This window comes from Oreochromis aureus, linkage group 23 (genome assembly GCF_013358895.1).
Source record: "Oreochromis aureus strain Israel breed Guangdong linkage group 23, ZZ_aureus, whole genome shotgun sequence".
Classification (NCBI taxonomy): domain Eukaryota; kingdom Metazoa; phylum Chordata; class Actinopteri; order Cichliformes; family Cichlidae; genus Oreochromis; species Oreochromis aureus.
The window spans coordinates 6444009-6462766 of record NC_052963.1 but is presented as its reverse complement, the minus strand read 5'-3'; the positions used below and the strand labels follow the sequence as shown (position 1 = coordinate 6462766).

Sequence of the window (18758 nt, the reverse complement as noted above, 5' to 3'; positions counted from 1 at the left end):
AATCAATGATTCTGAACATTTTTTAAAGTAACTGTGCTGTAACGGATGTAGGATATTCCTCTTTGGTAGTACTGGTGAATTCTCAGAATGTCACATTAACAAGCATGATGGCTACATGCACAAACAGCATGTACACACAAAAATGTGTATGAGTGTTTTCCAAGACAAAACAGAGCACAGCATCAGATCAGGAAGGCTAAGGCTAAAGTGAACCTCATAAACCTGGTAGATCACTGACGCCAGTGCTAGCATGCATCAGCTGATGTCTGACACTGATATTAGTTTATCTTTATATATAAGATCCATTTCTCACCTTATTATTTAATATAAAACAGCAAATTTCAAAGTTTGCCTTTCTTATCACCATGATGCATTATTTCTATTGAGAAACACCTAACTATATTAAGTTACAATCAACACTGATGACTGTGAGTCTATGCTAAGACACTGAGATGGCTATAATGAGGCTTCTGTCACTTACCTTAAAGACAAGTTCTCGAAGTCGATCTGAGTGTTTGTTATTGAGGAGGAGAGCATAGCAGGAGTCGGCTGCCGCAGGCTCAAAGAGGAGCAGGAAGAGCTGGTCTTTGGCTGGGCTGCTCTGCAGAAGGCTCAGCAACAACTCCAGCAGAGCACACAGCTGAAAAACAAACGACCACAGTTCACCCATCACATCTTCCAGTAAAGACTTTGTACTATACTTTAAATTTTCATATCGTCTGCTGGTTTGGATAAGTTTCATTTCTGCTTTTAAGTGAACCTTTGCTGTTTCACAGTGGTAGCAAAGTTATCTGCTATAAACTATACTACAAACCGTACATACCTAACAACACTTTAGTTTTTCTAGACTTTTTAAGCCTGCTTTCAGCTGGGTTTTGATTTCACTGAGGACTATCTTTAGATATACTCTTTAAAAAAATCTATATGTTCACAGAAAAAATTCATTAAGTGCGACATAAATAAGGAAAGTGAGGGAGCAGATCCCTGGATCATCTGATTATGTTGACCATATGCTCACAGGAGGTGATGTAACCTTCCACATACAGCTTTTTAAATTTTTTTTAAATGAAGTGGGACTCAAACATTGGGGGAGAGGAGGAGGTTTAATGAGAACAGTAAATGGAAATCACCAAAATGTTGACAGAAAACAAGTCCCGTGAAAGGGTTATCTGCCGAGGGTCATAAAGGAAAACGGCCAATGTCAGTGTCAGCTAACAGCTGCTGATGGGTTATGTTGACTGAGAGGAAAATGTTTAAAAATAATGCAGAGAGAACAGCTGCCAGGTGGGAAACGAGCATAGAGCTTCCTGTGCAGGCATCCCTGCACTTTGGTCTCACTGGGAAACACCAAATCCTGCAGTGGAAGCTCCTCTCATTTCACACTGAAATCCTCTAAATGGCACATTGTTGGGATTATCTAGCTTCACAATTTATAGGTCACCTGGCAAGCAGACGCTAATAATAACATGACCTACTCCAAATTTCTTAAGATGCTGACCTGATATATTTCAGTCTTTATGATCCAACAAAACTGCTGACTGGCTCACTGTAAGGCTGGGAAAGGATTAACCTTCTGTTCTTGGTGGATGCAGTACTCCCACAGTGGGATTTCTATTTTTTTGGGGGGTGGGGTATTGTTTTTTCCTGAGGACAATCCTATTAAGCTGAATGATTTAGTAGAGCAAAACAAGCAGGCAGAGGAGAAGAAGCAATGTCCTTTAAAAACAATAATAATAATAATAATAATAATATTTTGAGATTTCAGGGAAGCAGTTCTTCTCTGCTTCCTCTGATGTTTCTCAGGTTTATGCTAAAACTGGACCTCTACTATAAAATCCTAAATCAAACCTGATCTTCGTCTCCAATGGCAGCGATGTATCCCAGAATGCTCTGCATCTCGTCCTGCGACATGCCCTTACTAATGTAGTACTTGATGAGGCTGCAAAGAGATGCGCGGATGGTCCGGACGTCATCCTCGCTCAAGTCACTCTCTTTGTTAGTGTTCTTCCTAAAATATGGAAGAAATGACAATCAGTTCAAAACCTGGCAAACAGATCCCCACCCACCCCCCACTGAAGTCCTACCCATAATAGAGGCGTATGGTGTCCACCAGAAACTGAACTCCATATTTCTTCCGGAACTGCTTCCTGTTGTCTTTGATGACGGTGGACATGTACTGGATATGACCTGTATTACAAATAAAGAGCACAAGATCTGTCTCATTAAGGAGCATAAACTCCAAAGACCCACTGTTTTACATCTTTAATGCATTTTCATCTATTTTTTCACCAGTATTTAACCTTCACATAAGATCTTATGTCACTGGACACTGCTGACATCATCTGTTGCTATGAGAATCAAATCTCAAACATTTTATGAGACTCAAAATATGAGTTCTGCAGAAGACAAAAAAAATAAACAAACATACACTTTACAATTTCAACTCTAATCTGAGAGGAATATGACTGACAATTCTGTCAGAGCTTCTTTAGTCAAAATAGCTATCTATCTATCTATCTATCTATCTATCTATCTATCTATCTATCTATACACACATACATACACTTGTGTGTGCCAATACAAGTAAAGTCTGTGCATGGAAAAATGCATTGATTAAGCCAGAAATGGTATGAAATGGAAAGTCTTGGGTTGAGGTGTGTTGCAAAGTAGCTTGCAGAGGCAGCAGCAACTGCATGCAAGTTAAAGTTAAAGTTTCTTAAATAGGAAGAATATGACATGCAATAGCTGAAAAATCAGCTAATGTGCACCGAGATCAGCTGATGTGCCTGGATTGTTAGCTGAGCTTGGCTCTGCTTCCTTGGTCTGGCTCTGAGTTACAGGACATGAACAGCGCATGAATCAAATGTAGAGTAGCTGCGTTTGTGACCCTGGCATTAAATACCTTGTTGTGTAAAATTAGACAAGAAACTGTAAAATCACGTGTAGTGAAACAATTATCAAAGGCACACAAATACAAACGTATAGATCTAACCTATGCGTAGTGGGAAGTCCCCTTTGTTCCAGATGTTGAAATTGAACAGCAGATGTGTGTGAAGCTGCTGCAGCAGAGCTTGATTCTTCTCATATGTCACTTGTTCTATCAGGAGCTGCACAGCAACCAGCACGCTGACGCCAACATGCCCAGCTGGCAGCTAAACACACACAAACATAACTATTAACTCAAATACAAACATGTTCAGACACCCATGAAAAATGATGACAAGCAGAGGAAACAGTACAGTTGACTACACGTATGATATGAAAATGCACCTTTTAAGAAACAAAGAGATCTACAGAATCCACAGGGAAGCTTGTTATCAGGCCACTATAAAACCATGTGACACCCATAACTCAGTACCCATAAACAGATAAGGTAAGAAGCAAGCATATTAGTGGATTATTTGGATACCATTTAAAGGGTGTGGTTACATTGCCCAGAGCAACTGTTACCACATCTAAGACACTTTCATTTTATCTCGGTCTCTGTAGAGGCTTTTATTTTCCACTGGTGTAAATGCTTACTCAGACTCCTCGCTAAGTAAATAAATAGAGAGGGACTTGCACCAGACAAAAGACTGAGAAGCAAAAGAGGGTTTGGATTGGAGATCTGGAGATTAAAGAACCAGCACATGAAGGGGCAAACAAAAGGACAAAAAACAGACAAGGAACAAACACAGACGAACCGACAGACAGGGACAAAAAGGATCTGAGGTGAAATAATTCTAAAGAATACGTGGTCCTTTGTATCAAAAATCAAATGATGTCAGCCAGACAGTCTGAATTCCTCAGCTGTAAGCTCTTAGAGTCAAACTAATCCATATTGAATAGGATGAAAAACAAAAGAGGCTCATGGTCATTGAGCACAGCCTAGTTTAATTAATGTAATGCCAGAAATAAAATCTAATGGACGCTTTGCACCAAAAATACTATTAAAACATCCCTCTGTACTAAAGGGAATGACAGGATATGCTCAAACTAGAGTTGGATGTCTCGAGACCGGTCTTGGTCTCGAGACCGGTCTCGAGACCACTTTTACGTGGTCTTGGTCTCGTCTTGGTCTCGACGGACTTTTGTCTTGGTCTTGGTCTTGGTCTCGATGGACTTTTGTCTTGGTCTTGTCTTGGTCTCGACGGACTTTTGTCTTGTCTCGGTCTTGGTCTCGCTGTTTCGGTCTTCCGCTCTCAAATCGACATAGTGTTCGGGAGATTTGGAGTCAACCATTAGCGGAGCGGGGGTGGCTTACTGGGCTTAAGCCCGGGTCATTTTTTTTTCAGAAGCATGGGGCACCGTCGTAAATTCCCCCTAATTTTGGTATGATCCGAGCTCAGGCACTAGGCGACTGAGCACAGCACGCATGTGAGCGAGGAGGGAGAAGCTGCTGCCTGCGAGTTTGCTGCAGACAGAGGACAGCTTAAGTTTGACCAGGTACCAAAGCAAATCATTCGTATTGAACTAATAATGTAAATATGACGGTGTATCACAAAGATTGATATCAAACTGATCAGTTGGTTATGTTACTTGCTCTTCGAGTGAATCAACAAATGGATAAATAAAAAGCCGAACAACAATGCTGATTTTTAGAGAGTAGCTTACATTTCATATTTTCAGTTGTTACCCTCCACGGCTAAACAAACTCTCTAAATCGGTTTCAATTGTGTACTGATGAACACAACAATGGACATAAGAAGCTTCTTTCAAAGAAAAACTCTGGTAGATGTTATTTTATATATTATGCTTTGTATGTTGTTCAGTATATCTATGCAAAACAAGAGGAATTTCAATACACAGCAGTATATTCACAGATGGAACCAGATATTTACATACACTTTAGGTAGAAAACATAAAAACTATTTTTACTGTTAAACATTAATTTAGAGTAAACTTTTGTTTTAGATAAATAAACTAATCTTTTGAATTAGTTTAATGACAGAATAAAGAGAGACAGAGCTGTCTATTTTTATCCCTTTCATCAAATTTAGGAGAACATATACACTAAGTTTATTGTTAATTAATAAGAAAAACTCCAGACGATTCCATTCTGAGCTTAAGAAGCTTCTGATAGGTTAGTAGAGTCCATGTGAGTAAATTGGTGGCACAGCTGTGGAAGCATATAAGGCAAAACACAGAGCCTGTTTCTGTGACATGTGAAAATCAAGAGATGTCAACCAAAACACCAGGAACAGAATTGTGGAGCTACATAAGTGTGGCTCAATTTTGAATACAATTTGGTGCCATTTGCAATTAAGAAATACATATAGTTTTTCTCTTTACTCTTAAAGTTAACAAATATGTTTTTATATTTATCAATCTAAAAAATAAACATTTAGTCTGATTTGATGTTACAATTAAAAAGTGTTTGTGTTTTTATCTGAAGAGTATGTAAATATCTGGTTTCAACTGTATATTTGATGATGTTGGTGTTTGGCTTGATTGTCAGCACAAAGAGGGAGAGAGAGGAACAGAGAGGGAGAGAGAGGAACAGAGAGGGAGAGAGAGGAGCAGAGAGGGAGAGAGAGGAACAGAGAGGGAGAGAGAGGAACAGAGAGGGAGAGAGAGGAGCAGAGAGGGAGATGGAGAATGAGGACAGAACAGAGATGGAACAAGAGCAGGTGAGACACACATGTTAGTCAAATGGTTGTTTGCCAAAACTCATCAGAACATGTATCTAGTACCTGTTTCTTTTTAGATACCATTTGTTACTTTTCAAATTCTATATTTATTAAGTTATGCAGGCTTGTTTGCACAACAAGGCTAAATAATTATATAAACTTTTCAGAATCTAAATAGCGTACTTTGGTAGAATTAAAAAAATAAGTGTAGTGCAGGTCTATGATGATTTTCAGTGCTACTATCATCTAGTTCTGATTCTGGTTACGTCTTGGTTAAGTCCTAAGTAGTCCTGATTTTGAACTGTTGTAGTCCTGTTTTAATTCCAGATCAGTTCTGGGTCTGGTTGAATTGGGGTTTAGTCCCTGTGTCTTGATACAGGCCCGACTTTGTTCTGCCTTGCTGCTTAATTAAAAACTAGTTTAAGGTGTCCTGCATATGTGATATTTATTTTTTTTCCTATATGAAGTCATTCTTTTTGAACAAAACTCAAAACAGAGCCTAATAATCTTTCAGTCATTTCTACCCTCACTTAATTTCCTTTAAGCTGCTCAGCTCTCACACAGTGGCTCAGTTATGCTCCAATCCTCCATATTGTTGCCAATCACATGCGAGGATATAGGATAATATCATTATGTGAAAAACAGAGAGGGTGAGAGACGCGACAGTCAAGTGGAGCCGTGCGTCTGTCCTCTCAGCAAGTGAGTGAGACAGTAGACAGCGGTGAGGAGGGCTGTGCGAAAGCAAAAACACATAAATATGCCTGACACCTGTAAACGAAGCAGCATCTGGCTGCAGTTTAAAGACTTTTTTTGTCTCGGTCTTGGTTTTGGTCTTGGTCTCGTCTCGACTCGGTCTCGGTCTCGTCTCAACTTGGTCTTGGTCTTGGTCTTGTCTTGGTCTCGATACCCTCTGGTCTTGGTCTTTGTCTTGGTCTTGATACCCTCTGGTCTTGGTCTTTGTCTTGGTCTTGATACCCTCTGGTCTTGGTCTTGTCTTGGTCTCGGATTAGGCGGTCTTGACTACAAGTCTAGCTCAAACCTAACATAAGACGAAATGCATTTACTTTCACCAAGATGAGAAAATTTGACATTCTTTAAAGGGAGGCTATTCTGCTCGTTTCAAGCTCCATATGTTTTTTTTTGTTGTTTTTTTAATCTTTGGATGTTTTCTTGGACAAGAGATTCAAAATAATCCTTATTTAATTGGACCTTGGTCCAGCCCATCTGATTGGCTGTCCCTCATAAACATGAGGCTTAAACTGCAGGTGGGTGGAGCTGTAAATACGAAATACGAATACGAATACAAAACTGTAAATACGGAAAGTCAAAATTTGCAGAATGAACTTGGTTTTATATTTAATTGTAAATATGTATCCACCCAAATTAGCCATAAGAAAAATCATGCTTAAACAGGGACCTTCTGTAGCAGGGCTCCCAATGTCCCAACGCCATGTAAGTACAGCAGATTCTCCTGGTTGATTGGGTGTCTCTGCAGAAAATGCTTCAGCACCAACAGGAATGTGGCTACCAGATTCTTCTCCAGGCGGGCCTCTGAGGTAGAAAATGTATCTCAGTTTATTTCCTTATTGCCCATTAACACAATGTCTTTGTTTCAGTTTATAAGTTATGACAAAGATTTGACAGTTGTATCAGAACTGACCTGAAGACCTGTTAGATGGGAGAATGACCCAATCGCCATCGGCTGGTGTGGTCACATCTGGGGTAATGAAATCAGATCCAGCGGGATCATTCATCTGCTGATCAGGAGTCACGAAAGCCAACTGCTCCAGGATTGGGAAGAGAACTGGCAGGCCACCCACACAGTTGATCATGTCCTGCCAAAGATCAATATCAGAGAGATTAGTAGGGGGACGCGTGGTGCTCAGAATTGAAAAAGAAAGCTGAAAATTCAGTACCACTAAAGATGGTGGTTGTCCAACCCCTGCCCTCCTCCTAGTGGTCATTATAAAAACTACAGATTTAAGGCACTTTACTTTTCATACCCAAAAGCTTTTTTTGTTCTCTAGAACATACATTTGGATTACATTTATTCAAGTGCTCTGTTGGGATATGTCAGAGACTGATGTCAGCATTGTGGACTGAGCCAAAGTCATAATATCCTCAGGAAAGTCTGTGGACAAAAGCTTTTAAAACATTATTTTGGGGCACACTTACCAAACATTCAATTTAATTTGACCAATTTTCACACACAAACTCCAGAACGTGTGAGGAGAACCAATTCAGACACTGTCCAAAGTTGCCCTCCAGGCAGCACATCAAACACAGTGGCATTTAGGTAGAACTTTTCTAGTTTCACTGACCAATCAAAGCACTTTAAAGACCAAGCCACATTTTACATTGATTCAATTCTTCTTTTTTTTTTAATAAACTTTAAGCATCAATGGCCTTGATTTCATTCTCAAAATAGCTGCTGAGAGGGAAGATGTGCTTCTAGAAGGACCTTCAGTCCATATTGAAATAGTGTGTACATTACATCCATGCAGTACAAGTACAAATACTCCACTGGCCATAAAACTTTTCCATGACAGCATGAGTTGCAGTTTACGCCCACCTTGATATCCCAGTTAACGACTTTGTTGCCTGTCAGGCGTCCGTGGAGCATGTTTGGAGACAGGTCCAGGCAGATGGGGTTTCTGCAGGCCTGTTAACAAAAGGACTTTGTTTAGTTAGCAGGTAAAGTTTCAGCTAAACACAAACAAAAGGAAGTGATGTAACCCCGGAGAATCCCATCTGCTGCTACACACAGCTAGCTGATTCTAAGAAGGCGTGGCTGAGGCAGTAATCACAGTAAGCACCTTGGGTGAGTAGTGCAGCAACAATTTGGCTGAAAGGTCCCCAAGTTCTGATTCTTGGGCTTTAAATGGAGAGATGCAGTTTGGACCTGTGCAGAAAAAACATGAAGTTATAAAACTGATTCAAACCACATTCTTGTTCAATTCTTTTTTCTTTACATTTATTTTTAATTTTGCACCTCTTCCATAATTTTGCATCACTTACCAGCACTACAGATGGCTTTTATGTGGTTCTGCTGCAGTGGTTCATGAAACACCATGACACTTCCTAGCTGGCCCTGCAGGGATGTGGGGCTTCCCCATTCGCTATCCTGAGTGCCCGCTGAGATTAGCTTAGTCACAGACTCAGGCTTCCCTCCCAGCAGGCCTCCCCAGGTGTGAGGGGACAGGATGCCGCCCAGTGACGAGCGAGTGGTAGGGGTGGTGGCCGAGGAGAAGGGAGGGTCTGGAATCTGGGAGGGTGGAGGAGTGGTGGTGCGCTGGCCTGCTGAGCCGATGCAACAGGAGGTGAACGGCTGCAGGAAGAATAAAGCAGAAGAATGTGGGAAACAACGAAAGAATATAAGATAGCAAAAATATTTTAGAAACTGTAAAATGGAGGTGTTCCGACAGATAAGCTGATTGGTTCAGGTCTCACCTCTGTCATGGTCGGGTACTTGAGGGGGGCAGAAAGTTTCTGCTGTCCGTCCACATAAATGTAAACTAGACTCTGTCCAAATGGCCTCTTTCCAGGCACATGCACCACACCGATGCTGTGCTGTGGACAGAAATTCAAACATCTCAGTTATGCATCAGCTTCCTAAACTACAACTGTACAAGAGGTCCAAATGAAGTATTCGTCTAAATAAATACTCTACACATAGAATCTTTGTGTAGCTGGATTTATTAACTCAAGGAACAGTCAAGGGTGTTACACATCTTTCTGATTCATCTCTGATAAATACTGATGTATTCATGTGCTCTGGAGACGTATTTTTCAGTGGTACTACCCTTTCAGCAAAGAAATGACATCATTAAATCTGACTCACCCAGAGAGAGTCACAGAAGCAGTAATCAGGCAGCATGACTGTGACATACTCCTTCTTTGTGCATACAGCCACAACCAGCACACCTGCCGAGCTAATAAAGGCCTCAAAACCTGTTCCTCCTGGAGTAAAAAAGCTGTAGAGAATCAAAGAAAAATATGTGAAACATTCTGAGTGTCTAACATGCATAGCTTTTTGCTGAAATTGTTGCTATAGGTTACACTGAGAGGCCAAATAAATCCAACCACGGACTAAAAAGGGACTGAATTCCCTTTTTTTCCTGGTAAAAAACAGCGTTTCCCTTCTCAATGCAGCTTTGTTTATTTTAACTATGTAATGCAGAATAATCCAATATGCTTTGAAAGACTGAGTGCTAATTATAGAATTACAGATAAGTTTTTAAAAACTGACTTTAGGCAGTCACGGTGGACCAGATTACTGCCTACTATTGTCCAAAGCCTTTGATTTACAAAGGTTAGCATTATATGTAACATTTAAGATTATAAACAGGCTCATCAGGACCTTCAACACTGATTTTAAATGTGTTCCGAGTTATTCCTGCCTATATTTATGTCTTTTCTTCTCACCTGTACAGCTGTTTTCTCTTGTCTTTGCTGGATGGGCCCAGCTGGTCCTGGTCCAGCGACAACCAGGCGAGGAAGCTAAAGGCAGACCCTGGCCAGCGGTGCACTGTTGGAACTACAATGCCAGCCATGCTGGGCGACAGGTCAAAGTACTGCATGGCACTTTCCAAGCCCTGCTTGCGCACCATGGCGAGGAGGGCTTTTAGGGCAGGACCTACGTATGGATGTGCTTGGCTGGACTCTGGAGGCCGAAGGAGACGCAAGAACTCCAACAGTTCCCTGGCACTCAAAGACTGGCACCCAAGTGAGCCCACTAACCCCAAAAGGCTTTCAGCACAAGCTCTGTGTAGTCGCTCGTGGCGCTCCAGGGCAGCTAGTGCGCGCATGACCATGGCGGCGTTGACACAGGTAGCACGGGTCTGGCGGTTGAGGCAACTAAGGCGGCGGAGCCAATCGGCTGTGAAGAGCTGCAGTTCTGAGGAGTCCAGCTCTGGGAGCCACTGGACCAGCAGCAGCAATGGCTCCACATTACTGATGCCCAGGAGGCCCACTGAGGTGTGCTCACCCTCCACTGCCTGGATACACACACACAGAACTCTAGTCACCAACCATTAATGATTTAGGAAATACAGCCATTAAACGCTGTGGATTATTCAGACAATTATAGAAATTTGAAAGTCAGACAATAAAAGTCTTCAGTCTTTGTCTCACCATATTCATCAGCTCTTTGAGAAGGTGTCGAGATGGCTGCCCGAGGGAGATAAGTACTTCGTACAAGTGATTGTACCCGATCCTCTCCTTAAAAACCTCCTGTACAAATCGAGAGAGCCACAAGGAATTTTGTAACAATTTGACCACAACTAAACGTCTTTGTAATGTTTCAGAAACGTTTCAGGACATTACAAATTTTATTCAGGTAGCATTAAATCAAAGTGTCTTTAATGAAACAATATCAATTGTTCTATCATTTGTGTGGTATAGAACAGCACACTGACAAAGGTGCAAGTTTCTCTAGTCACTCAGTCTTCCCAGGGTATATTACAAGGAGGCCACCAAGTCAAACCCTGCTGACTCAGCTGATAGCCAAATGGTTGTGTAGCAGGCTCTCATATACAAGATGAGCTATTTAAGCTCTTTTAGCCCACAGTCGCTAGCAATCTCTAAAAATGTAGAATTGCAAAATTAAAAGTAACAGACTACCAATAGTTTTACCTTTGCAGCTGGCGATTTGTGCATCACTGTTGTTAGGGCTTTGATGGTTGCTACAGCAAGGGAGTCCAACCGCCCTTGAAACACCTGGAAAAAAAAGACTAGTCAGTCCCCTGCTGCTAAACACTTGTTCTTTTAGTAGGAAAAGTTGGTACTGACAGATGATTGCAACGCTAAAGACCAACTTCTTTCAGGGCCTAAAGACAACATGCATCACTATAAAAAAAGATAAGAAGTAAACTTTAGTCGATGCCTTGGAGTCTGATTCATTTTGTTTGTGTGAAAAGTGAGTAAAAATCACTGATGATGGTTAGAACCCTGCAGTAGGAGCTGGCATCAAGGCTTGTACTGCAGATGTTATAGTGAAGGTAAGACTTGTTCTTCTGCTCCAGGTAAAAAGCAATCCTTTTAATAGCATCAGGATATCAGGGTTTAGTTTAAAACAAAAAGAAACACCCACTTCCACACAGACAGTCAACCACAAAGAAGTACCTCACCGGTTTTTTTTTTTTCCACAGTGGCACACACATTAAAAACAAAGCATGCAACCCATAACACACAAGCCAAACCATGACACATTTAACACAGATCCATCTCCATCCAGCTTTGTCCTGCTCATGCCCGACACATTCTGGGTCACTAAACCCATTATTTGAATGACATGAGACTGCTCTGCAGAGTCTCGGACCAGCTGGAGAGGGACTGTGGCAAAAACAAAACACTTAGATCATCGTCACAGAGTCCAGATTACCTCAAACCACTGAACTCTGTGAGAACACACACCAGGCCATTGTGATAGCATTCCAGTGGAGCCCTTAGTATACCAAAGAAAACCAGGACAACGCATGAGAAGGTGGGAATAGGAGTGAAGAGGTGCTCAGGGGAGGGAGGAAATTGCTTTAACACACGAGGCATCGAAGTCACTCCACAGCAAGGCCACAAAATCACATTGTTTAGTGGTCGTTTATCACCTTAGCTCAGTTGAAGTTTTAAAACATCAGTTTTTGTCTCCCCACTTCATCACAATTACATTTGTCCTCTAAATTAAGCAAACGTCTGCTTTAGGCTGCTAAGATGCTGATTTTCTGCTGTGACCCTGACAACAATAAAATGCTTTGAACCCAACATACAAGCGACAGCACGGGTTACAGCTGCTCTACAATAGAAGACATCAGTCTATGTATACATCTTCATGCAGGTTTGTACACCTCTATTCACATTATTCAGATTAATGGACGGATTATATGTTATAACGGTAGGTCTGTAAGTAGAAAGAGTACAAAGGGTAGCATTAAAGCTGGTATACTGGGGGTTTAGGGGGAAAAGAGACCTTTCTGTGTGCTTAAGTGAAGAGCAATGAGTGATAGCTGAAGTAAAAGAAGGACCAGCAAATATTAAAACTTAGTAAAGTTTTACTTTTCACTGTTCAGCTGGCATTTGTTGACTCACTAAAGTAGACCAAATCTTTCATCTCTGTATGTGAGGTAGGTTACCTTACCTGCTGCTACATGTTACTTTCTGTTCATGCTGGAAGCTGTTTTTCTTTATTGTTTGGCGAGACATCTTTTTGGTGCATTATCGGCACTTTACAAATTACAGATCCTGATCTAGCCTAACATTTATGAACCTTCCAAATGAATTATAAGTTTATTAAATACTCTTCAGGGCCTTATATTAGGAAATGTACCTTTATTTCTGTGTACAAAGATTCTGTAGGCAAGAGAAAATATTTTAGGTACCAGAAACTTTTTGGTTTGGGTTTATAGTCTGCTTGCGATTTTAGTTCTATCGACCAATCACATTTGAGCAGGCTCTGGTTTGCTGGTGAACAGTCCCTGTGCAGATCAAAGGTGGGAATACATTTTCTGAATCTATGAGCTATCGCCTGATGATGCATTAGCTGCATTTGCATTCACAAAGAATGATCAGATCCCTGACAGCAAGGGGATTCTTTGTTAATCATCTTTTGGTTGCTCCCTTTAGGGTTCGCCACAGTGAATCATCTGCCTCCATCTCACACTATCCCCAGCATCCTCCCATCATACTCTGGCACCAAATAATATCTTTTCTCTAGATCCACAAATAAACAGTGGAGCTCTTTTTGACTTCCTGTATCAACCCTCTAAAACATTGCATATGTAGTGCTCCCTCGGCATGAAGTCACACTGCTGCTTGCTGATCGTCACCTCTGCTCTTAACCTAATTTCAACAACTGTTTCCCATTGTTTGACTGATCAGCTTTATCCCTCTGTGGTTACTACATCACCCGTCATCACCCTTGTTCTTAAAAACTGCTGCCGGTACATGTTTTCTCCATTCTTTAAACATTGTCTGACTGAAAGTCTCCTGGACATCTCTATACCTCCACAGGTATGTCATCTGGACCAGCTTCATCCTTCATCCTTCATCCTTGTCACAGCTGTCCTCACATCCTCCTTACCAATCCTCTGCACCTTCTGATTCACTAACTTACCTCCATCAATCCTCCTCATTCTCATTTTCTTTATTCATCTGCCTGTTAAAGTACTCCTTCCATCTTCTCAACATACTCTCCATCTCTATCTTAAATCACTCTAACCTGCTGCACATCCTTTCTAGTTCAATCTCTCTGCTCAGCCAATTGATACAAGTCTTTTTCTCCTTCCTAAGTGTCCTCAGTACTACTTACTTCATCTCCCTTACTATCCCACTTTTTCTGTGCCAACGTCCTTTCTTGAACTTTGCACCACAAAGTCTCCTTGTCCTCTTTCCTCTGTCATGTTGGCTTCAGCCAACAATAGCAGTGTTTCCAATGGCACTTTATTGGCAACAGGACCAGAGTCGTTATCCCAAGCCATGACCAGTCTGGTATGGAAATTTCATTCCTGATGATCTGCATGTTTGATTTGGCAAAGACTTTATGGCAGATGTCATTCCTGACACAAGCCTCCTCTTTTATTCGAGCTTGGGACTAGCAGTACGAAAACATCAGCGGGGCTCTGTTCTCTATTCTGCTATTAATTCACAATCCAAGTAAAATAGTAATAATAATAATAATAATAATGATAATAATAATAATAATAATAATAATTATAATGGTAATAATGATGTAAAGTAAGGCAGTATGAGGGTCTTGCTGTGGAGCGGCCTCATGGCTCTGGTGAGATGAAAGTGGAGGGATTTGGCAGCAGTAGCAGATGAGAATAAGGGCAGGGCAGATGAATGATGTGGAGGGGGTGAGATAATGTGGGGGTTTTCTCGGCGGTACCTGAGTGTCCCTCTCGCCTGTCAGTAACCTGTTGTTGGTTATATCTTTCTGGTCCTTGTCTGCCGCTGTGCACCTAGCATTAACCAGCTGATAGACACAACAGGCAACATGTCAACATAGCATGTGGGGAGGCTGATAGAAAGAGACAAGGGAGAGACAGAGGACAGTGCAGGGGAGCAGGAAAGATGTTATAAGTGGAGGAGAGGGTGAGAGGTTAATAGCCATGTCACCGTGTGGACGCGTTGTTTGGTGATCCAGCTGCACTGTGCGGAGGTAAACATGCAAGGAGGGCAAAATGCTCTTTCTCACACTGAAAGTGAAATACTACACATGACAAACAGGATTGACGAGACCCAGACAAAACTGTATTCAACTTCAAATGTGTCACCTGCAGCAGACTGACCAGAGATGTAATAATAAAACTCAACACCAACTCATAGGCTACTGAAGTGAATCAATAATCTGAAAAATAATTACACATTAATGTGATTCCCTATGATGCCACACTAGTGCAACTGTGGGGCCCAGGTATGGATGTAGTATTCAGAGGAAAAAGTCACATATTTACAAGTAAAATCCTGAATAATATCTGAGATGCAGGACAGTTTGCTGATGCTCGTCATGTATCTGAATTGTACAACCTAATCAAATAACTTTGGAACAAATTTAGCAATAAGGCAATACTCCCAACTTCAGCATGGAAACCCCAAATTATCAGAAGCCTCCAGACTTTAAAGAGACACGGCTGTGTAATGAGCCCATTTAGAGGGCAATAACATTCTTATTTGGTGGAGGTGATAGCTGCTCTGCATCACGTACTACAGCAAATGCAAGCATATTGCTGTTTACATCATATATACTGTGTTTTAACATCCATCCATCTTCTTCTGCTTATCCAATTCAGGATCGGCAGGGGGGTTAACATTATTAATCTAATCCCATGCACATCTTTGGACTGTGGGAGGAAGGCGGAGGACCCGGAGAGAACATGCAAACTCCGCATAAAAAGGCTCCATCCGAGGCCTCATGCATATTCATGCAAGGTGTGCATGATTATGCATGAGCTTGCACGTCCCTATTTAGCAACAGTATCTGGGGTATGATGAGGTAGATCCAGTCTTAGAAGCTGAAGATTTAATTCCTTAACATAAAAAAAAAATCTGGTATTTTTTTGACTTGCAAATTTGCAGATGATTGTTTTTCTCTGAATATCACCCCACTTCTCACAGCTCCACGTGTTTGGCTTCCTGCTCTTTTTTCTTCATTTTCTCTCTCTCTTTTTTTAAATAACAAATACAATGAAAAACAACTAGATACAATACAAGCATTGCACCACAGTGAGGCCTCCTTATCAGTGTGTAAACACAAACAGCCTTAGGAGGCTGGGGTATCAGATACAAGATACTAACAAGTACAACAAAGATCCTGCACAGTTCTCGATGCCAGCTGAAGCTACGGGTTATAAATAGACAAAAAGAAAAAGAAAAAAGAAAAAAAAGAGTTGTGCTTTTACCTTGCTGTTCTGGAGCAGTCGTGTCAGATGCTCAAAACAGTTACTATTGAGGAAGATGGCTTGTAGTACTGGCCTGTCTGAACACAGGAACATGTCCCTGATAGTGTCTGAAAGGCAGCAGGAGAAATCAACAGAGAGGGGCAAAGACGAAGAGAAGCACAGTGAGACAAATAAAAAAGGAGCAGAGAGATGAATGATAACAGGATGTAAACACTGTTAGATTAGCTTGGCTTCCATCTTTGAAAATTATCCTTATACAAAATGTAGCAGCTGATAACTAATTTAAAATGTCTTCAAAATGATGAAAGACACAGTTTTGGGCCTCTTTTGTGGATTAAGATCATACCTAGCATGTTTACTTGCAGGGCCACAAATCTGCTCTCCCAGTGTCGACCCAGTGTTGGCACTCGGCCCTTGGCTTGTTGCTGCTGCTGCTGGGCAGCCACGACAGCTGCTGGGTCCGAGTTGAGCAGCTTAAAGTAGTTTTCCAGCACTGAGGCGATTTCCACCTGCCGCTGGTCTGAGCTGGAGGCCAGGAGCCGCTGGACCACCTCCCGCAGGCAGCCCAACGTCAGCAGTGCTTTACGGTCCGGGGCCTCACTATCCCAGTCCTCACCCTCATCTGAGGAACAGCTACCCATGGAGCAGTCAGCCAGGACCCGCATCAACACTTCCATGGTAGCTGGAGAAATTGCAAGGAGAGCGTTCCTCTGCCGGGGTTGCAGTGGTGGAGGGAGGGAAACAATGTGAGTTAGTCAAAGCAAGTCACTCGAGATCAGAGAGAATTGAAAGCGCCGTCCTAGAGTGCGGGAAAGGGGCAAGATAAACAACAATACCACTGAAAAATAAAGAATACAATAGCAACTCATGCACTGCATTCAAGATGAAGAGTGCTCATTTAAACATCAATGCTGTATTCCTTTGCTGGTGATCAACCAATCAAATAAAGCAGAGAAATAAAAGAAACCATAAACCAAAAGTCACTCCTTCATATCCACAACATAGTCTGAGACAGTTAACAAGAAGCAGTTCTACTTAGTACTACTACTACTACTAATAATAATAATGATGAATGGCATCTCAAAGCACTCTATCACTACATCTATGGCCAGCAAGTGCAGCTCATTTATGCTGAAGCTTACCTGATCTCCAGCAACTATTGCTCCAAACAGGTGTAGCAGGCAACATTTCAGACTCTCCTTTAGATGCTCACTCTCCTGGAAGCACTCTGTAAGGAGGGCAAACATGTAAATAGACAAGTGTGGCTTTCCTCAACTTCCACCTCACAAGAAAACACTGCATGAATTCATATGCAGAAACAGCAAATTTCATATTATTAATGAAAGGAAGGTCGATGAAATCGGCAAAGCAAATAAGCTAGGACCTTAACTATCGCACACACCACACAAATACACAAACACACACACACAAGCACGTGGTAGTAATTTTAGTTTTACAGCGGTCCCAGTCACCCATTAACTCATCTGTCAACACATCCAGCTGGGGAAAAGAAATCTGACATTTGGGCTCCGTGATGTCTACTTCCTTCATCCCATACATTTCAAAACAATTCAATTTAGTTCCCTGAATAACACTAATTACAATCCTACAAATTTAGACCTAATATACAAACAAGCTTAATGAAAGGAACCGTACTCTCACAGACTTGCTGCTTGCCCACAACGCAAAGCACACAAGCAGGAAAAGAAGTGGACACACATGGTTTGTCTGGTTGAGCCTTGGCTGTTATCTTTTGTGCCAAACCACAGCAGCCACACATATGACACAGGACAGAAAGGAGTATTTTTTTAAAATGGCCGCCAGCAGCGCTGAAGTGGCTTGACAGATACTATTCACTATCTGCTCATCTCCACGAATGGTAAACAGAAAAAATGCACAAAGAACGGATTCACCAGGACCCAGAGAGGAAAGAGGGGGAGGCGGTGGGAGAGAGTGATGGCGTGGGAGCTCTTAGAAGAGATGATAGGGGAGGACAGAGGAGAGCAGAGCTTATGGTCTGTAATCAGAACAGTAGTGGGATGTACTGAGAACTGCTTCTACATCTTTACTTGAAGAGGACTCTGAAGAAGGACCATATACAGGTTTAAAAATAAGCGCACACAGTGTCACACTGTAAAGTTCAGGGCAGCTGAAAGTTCTGCACATTTGATTCGTATACCTCTAAAAAACACTCTTTGGTACATTGAAGGGAGTGGGAGTGAGGGCTTGAGTGAAAAGCAAGACACTTACGGTAAAAGAAAGGAACAAATTCAACAGTGAGGGGAGCTGCTTTGTACTTCTGCCTGCTCCTCTCTACCGTACCCATCTGCTGCTCCCTGGAAGGAACAAAAACAGCACAGTGAGGAACAGTTCCTGTTCATTTTCAGTACAATTCAGTTTTATTTATATAGTGCCAAAAATCACAACAGCAGCCTCTTCAGGGTGCTTTACATTGTAGGGTAAAGACTATAACACAGAAAACCCCAACAATCAAACCACCTGCTTTGAGCAAGCATTCGGCAAAAGTGGGAAGAAAAAACTCCCTTTTGACAGAAGAAACCTCCAGCAGAAACAGAAGGGGCGGTGGCTGGTTGGGGGGTGATGGACCTGAACTAAGCAGATTACCTAATCAAGGCAAAGTTAACCTTCTTTGCTGCGTTACCATGGCAACTACAGAACCCAGTTTTATATAAATTATTATCTGAATGACACACCAAGGAGGAAACAGACCAATGAGGAGTAAGCTTCTTCTTAAGCT

General features: G+C 41.7%; 1 protein-coding gene across 2 annotated transcripts in view; it reads right to left on the bottom strand.

The window, feature by feature from the left end:
• Positions 1-18758, bottom strand: part of nbeal1 (neurobeachin-like 1) — a 57790-nt gene that overhangs the window by 18643 nt on the left and 20389 nt on the right. Inside the window, exons 7-25 of one of the 2 annotated variants that reach the window (XM_039606686.1) lie at positions 18251-18336; positions 17143-17228; positions 16347-16710; positions 16001-16107; positions 14488-14574; positions 11244-11327; positions 10743-10841; positions 10035-10606; positions 9451-9583; positions 9060-9179; positions 8628-8937; positions 8426-8511; positions 8182-8271; positions 7270-7444; positions 7027-7160; positions 2993-3152; positions 2085-2187; positions 1849-2008; positions 482-640 (exon numbers count right to left, since the gene is read on the bottom strand). In XM_039606686.1, the coding sequence (XP_039462620.1) occupies positions 482-640; positions 1849-2008; positions 2085-2187; positions 2993-3152; positions 7027-7160; positions 7270-7444; positions 8182-8271; positions 8426-8511; positions 8628-8937; positions 9060-9179; positions 9451-9583; positions 10035-10606; positions 10743-10841; positions 11244-11327; positions 14488-14574; positions 16001-16107; positions 16347-16710; positions 17143-17228; positions 18251-18336 (3115 nt within the window). The remainder of the gene's footprint in view (positions 1-481; positions 641-1848; positions 2009-2084; positions 2188-2992; positions 3153-7026; positions 7161-7269; positions 7445-8181; positions 8272-8425; positions 8512-8627; positions 8938-9059; positions 9180-9450; positions 9584-10034; positions 10607-10742; positions 10842-11243; positions 11328-14487; positions 14575-16000; positions 16108-16346; positions 16711-17142; positions 17229-18250; positions 18337-18758) is intronic. The other variant, XM_031757785.2, reaches the window with a different exon arrangement.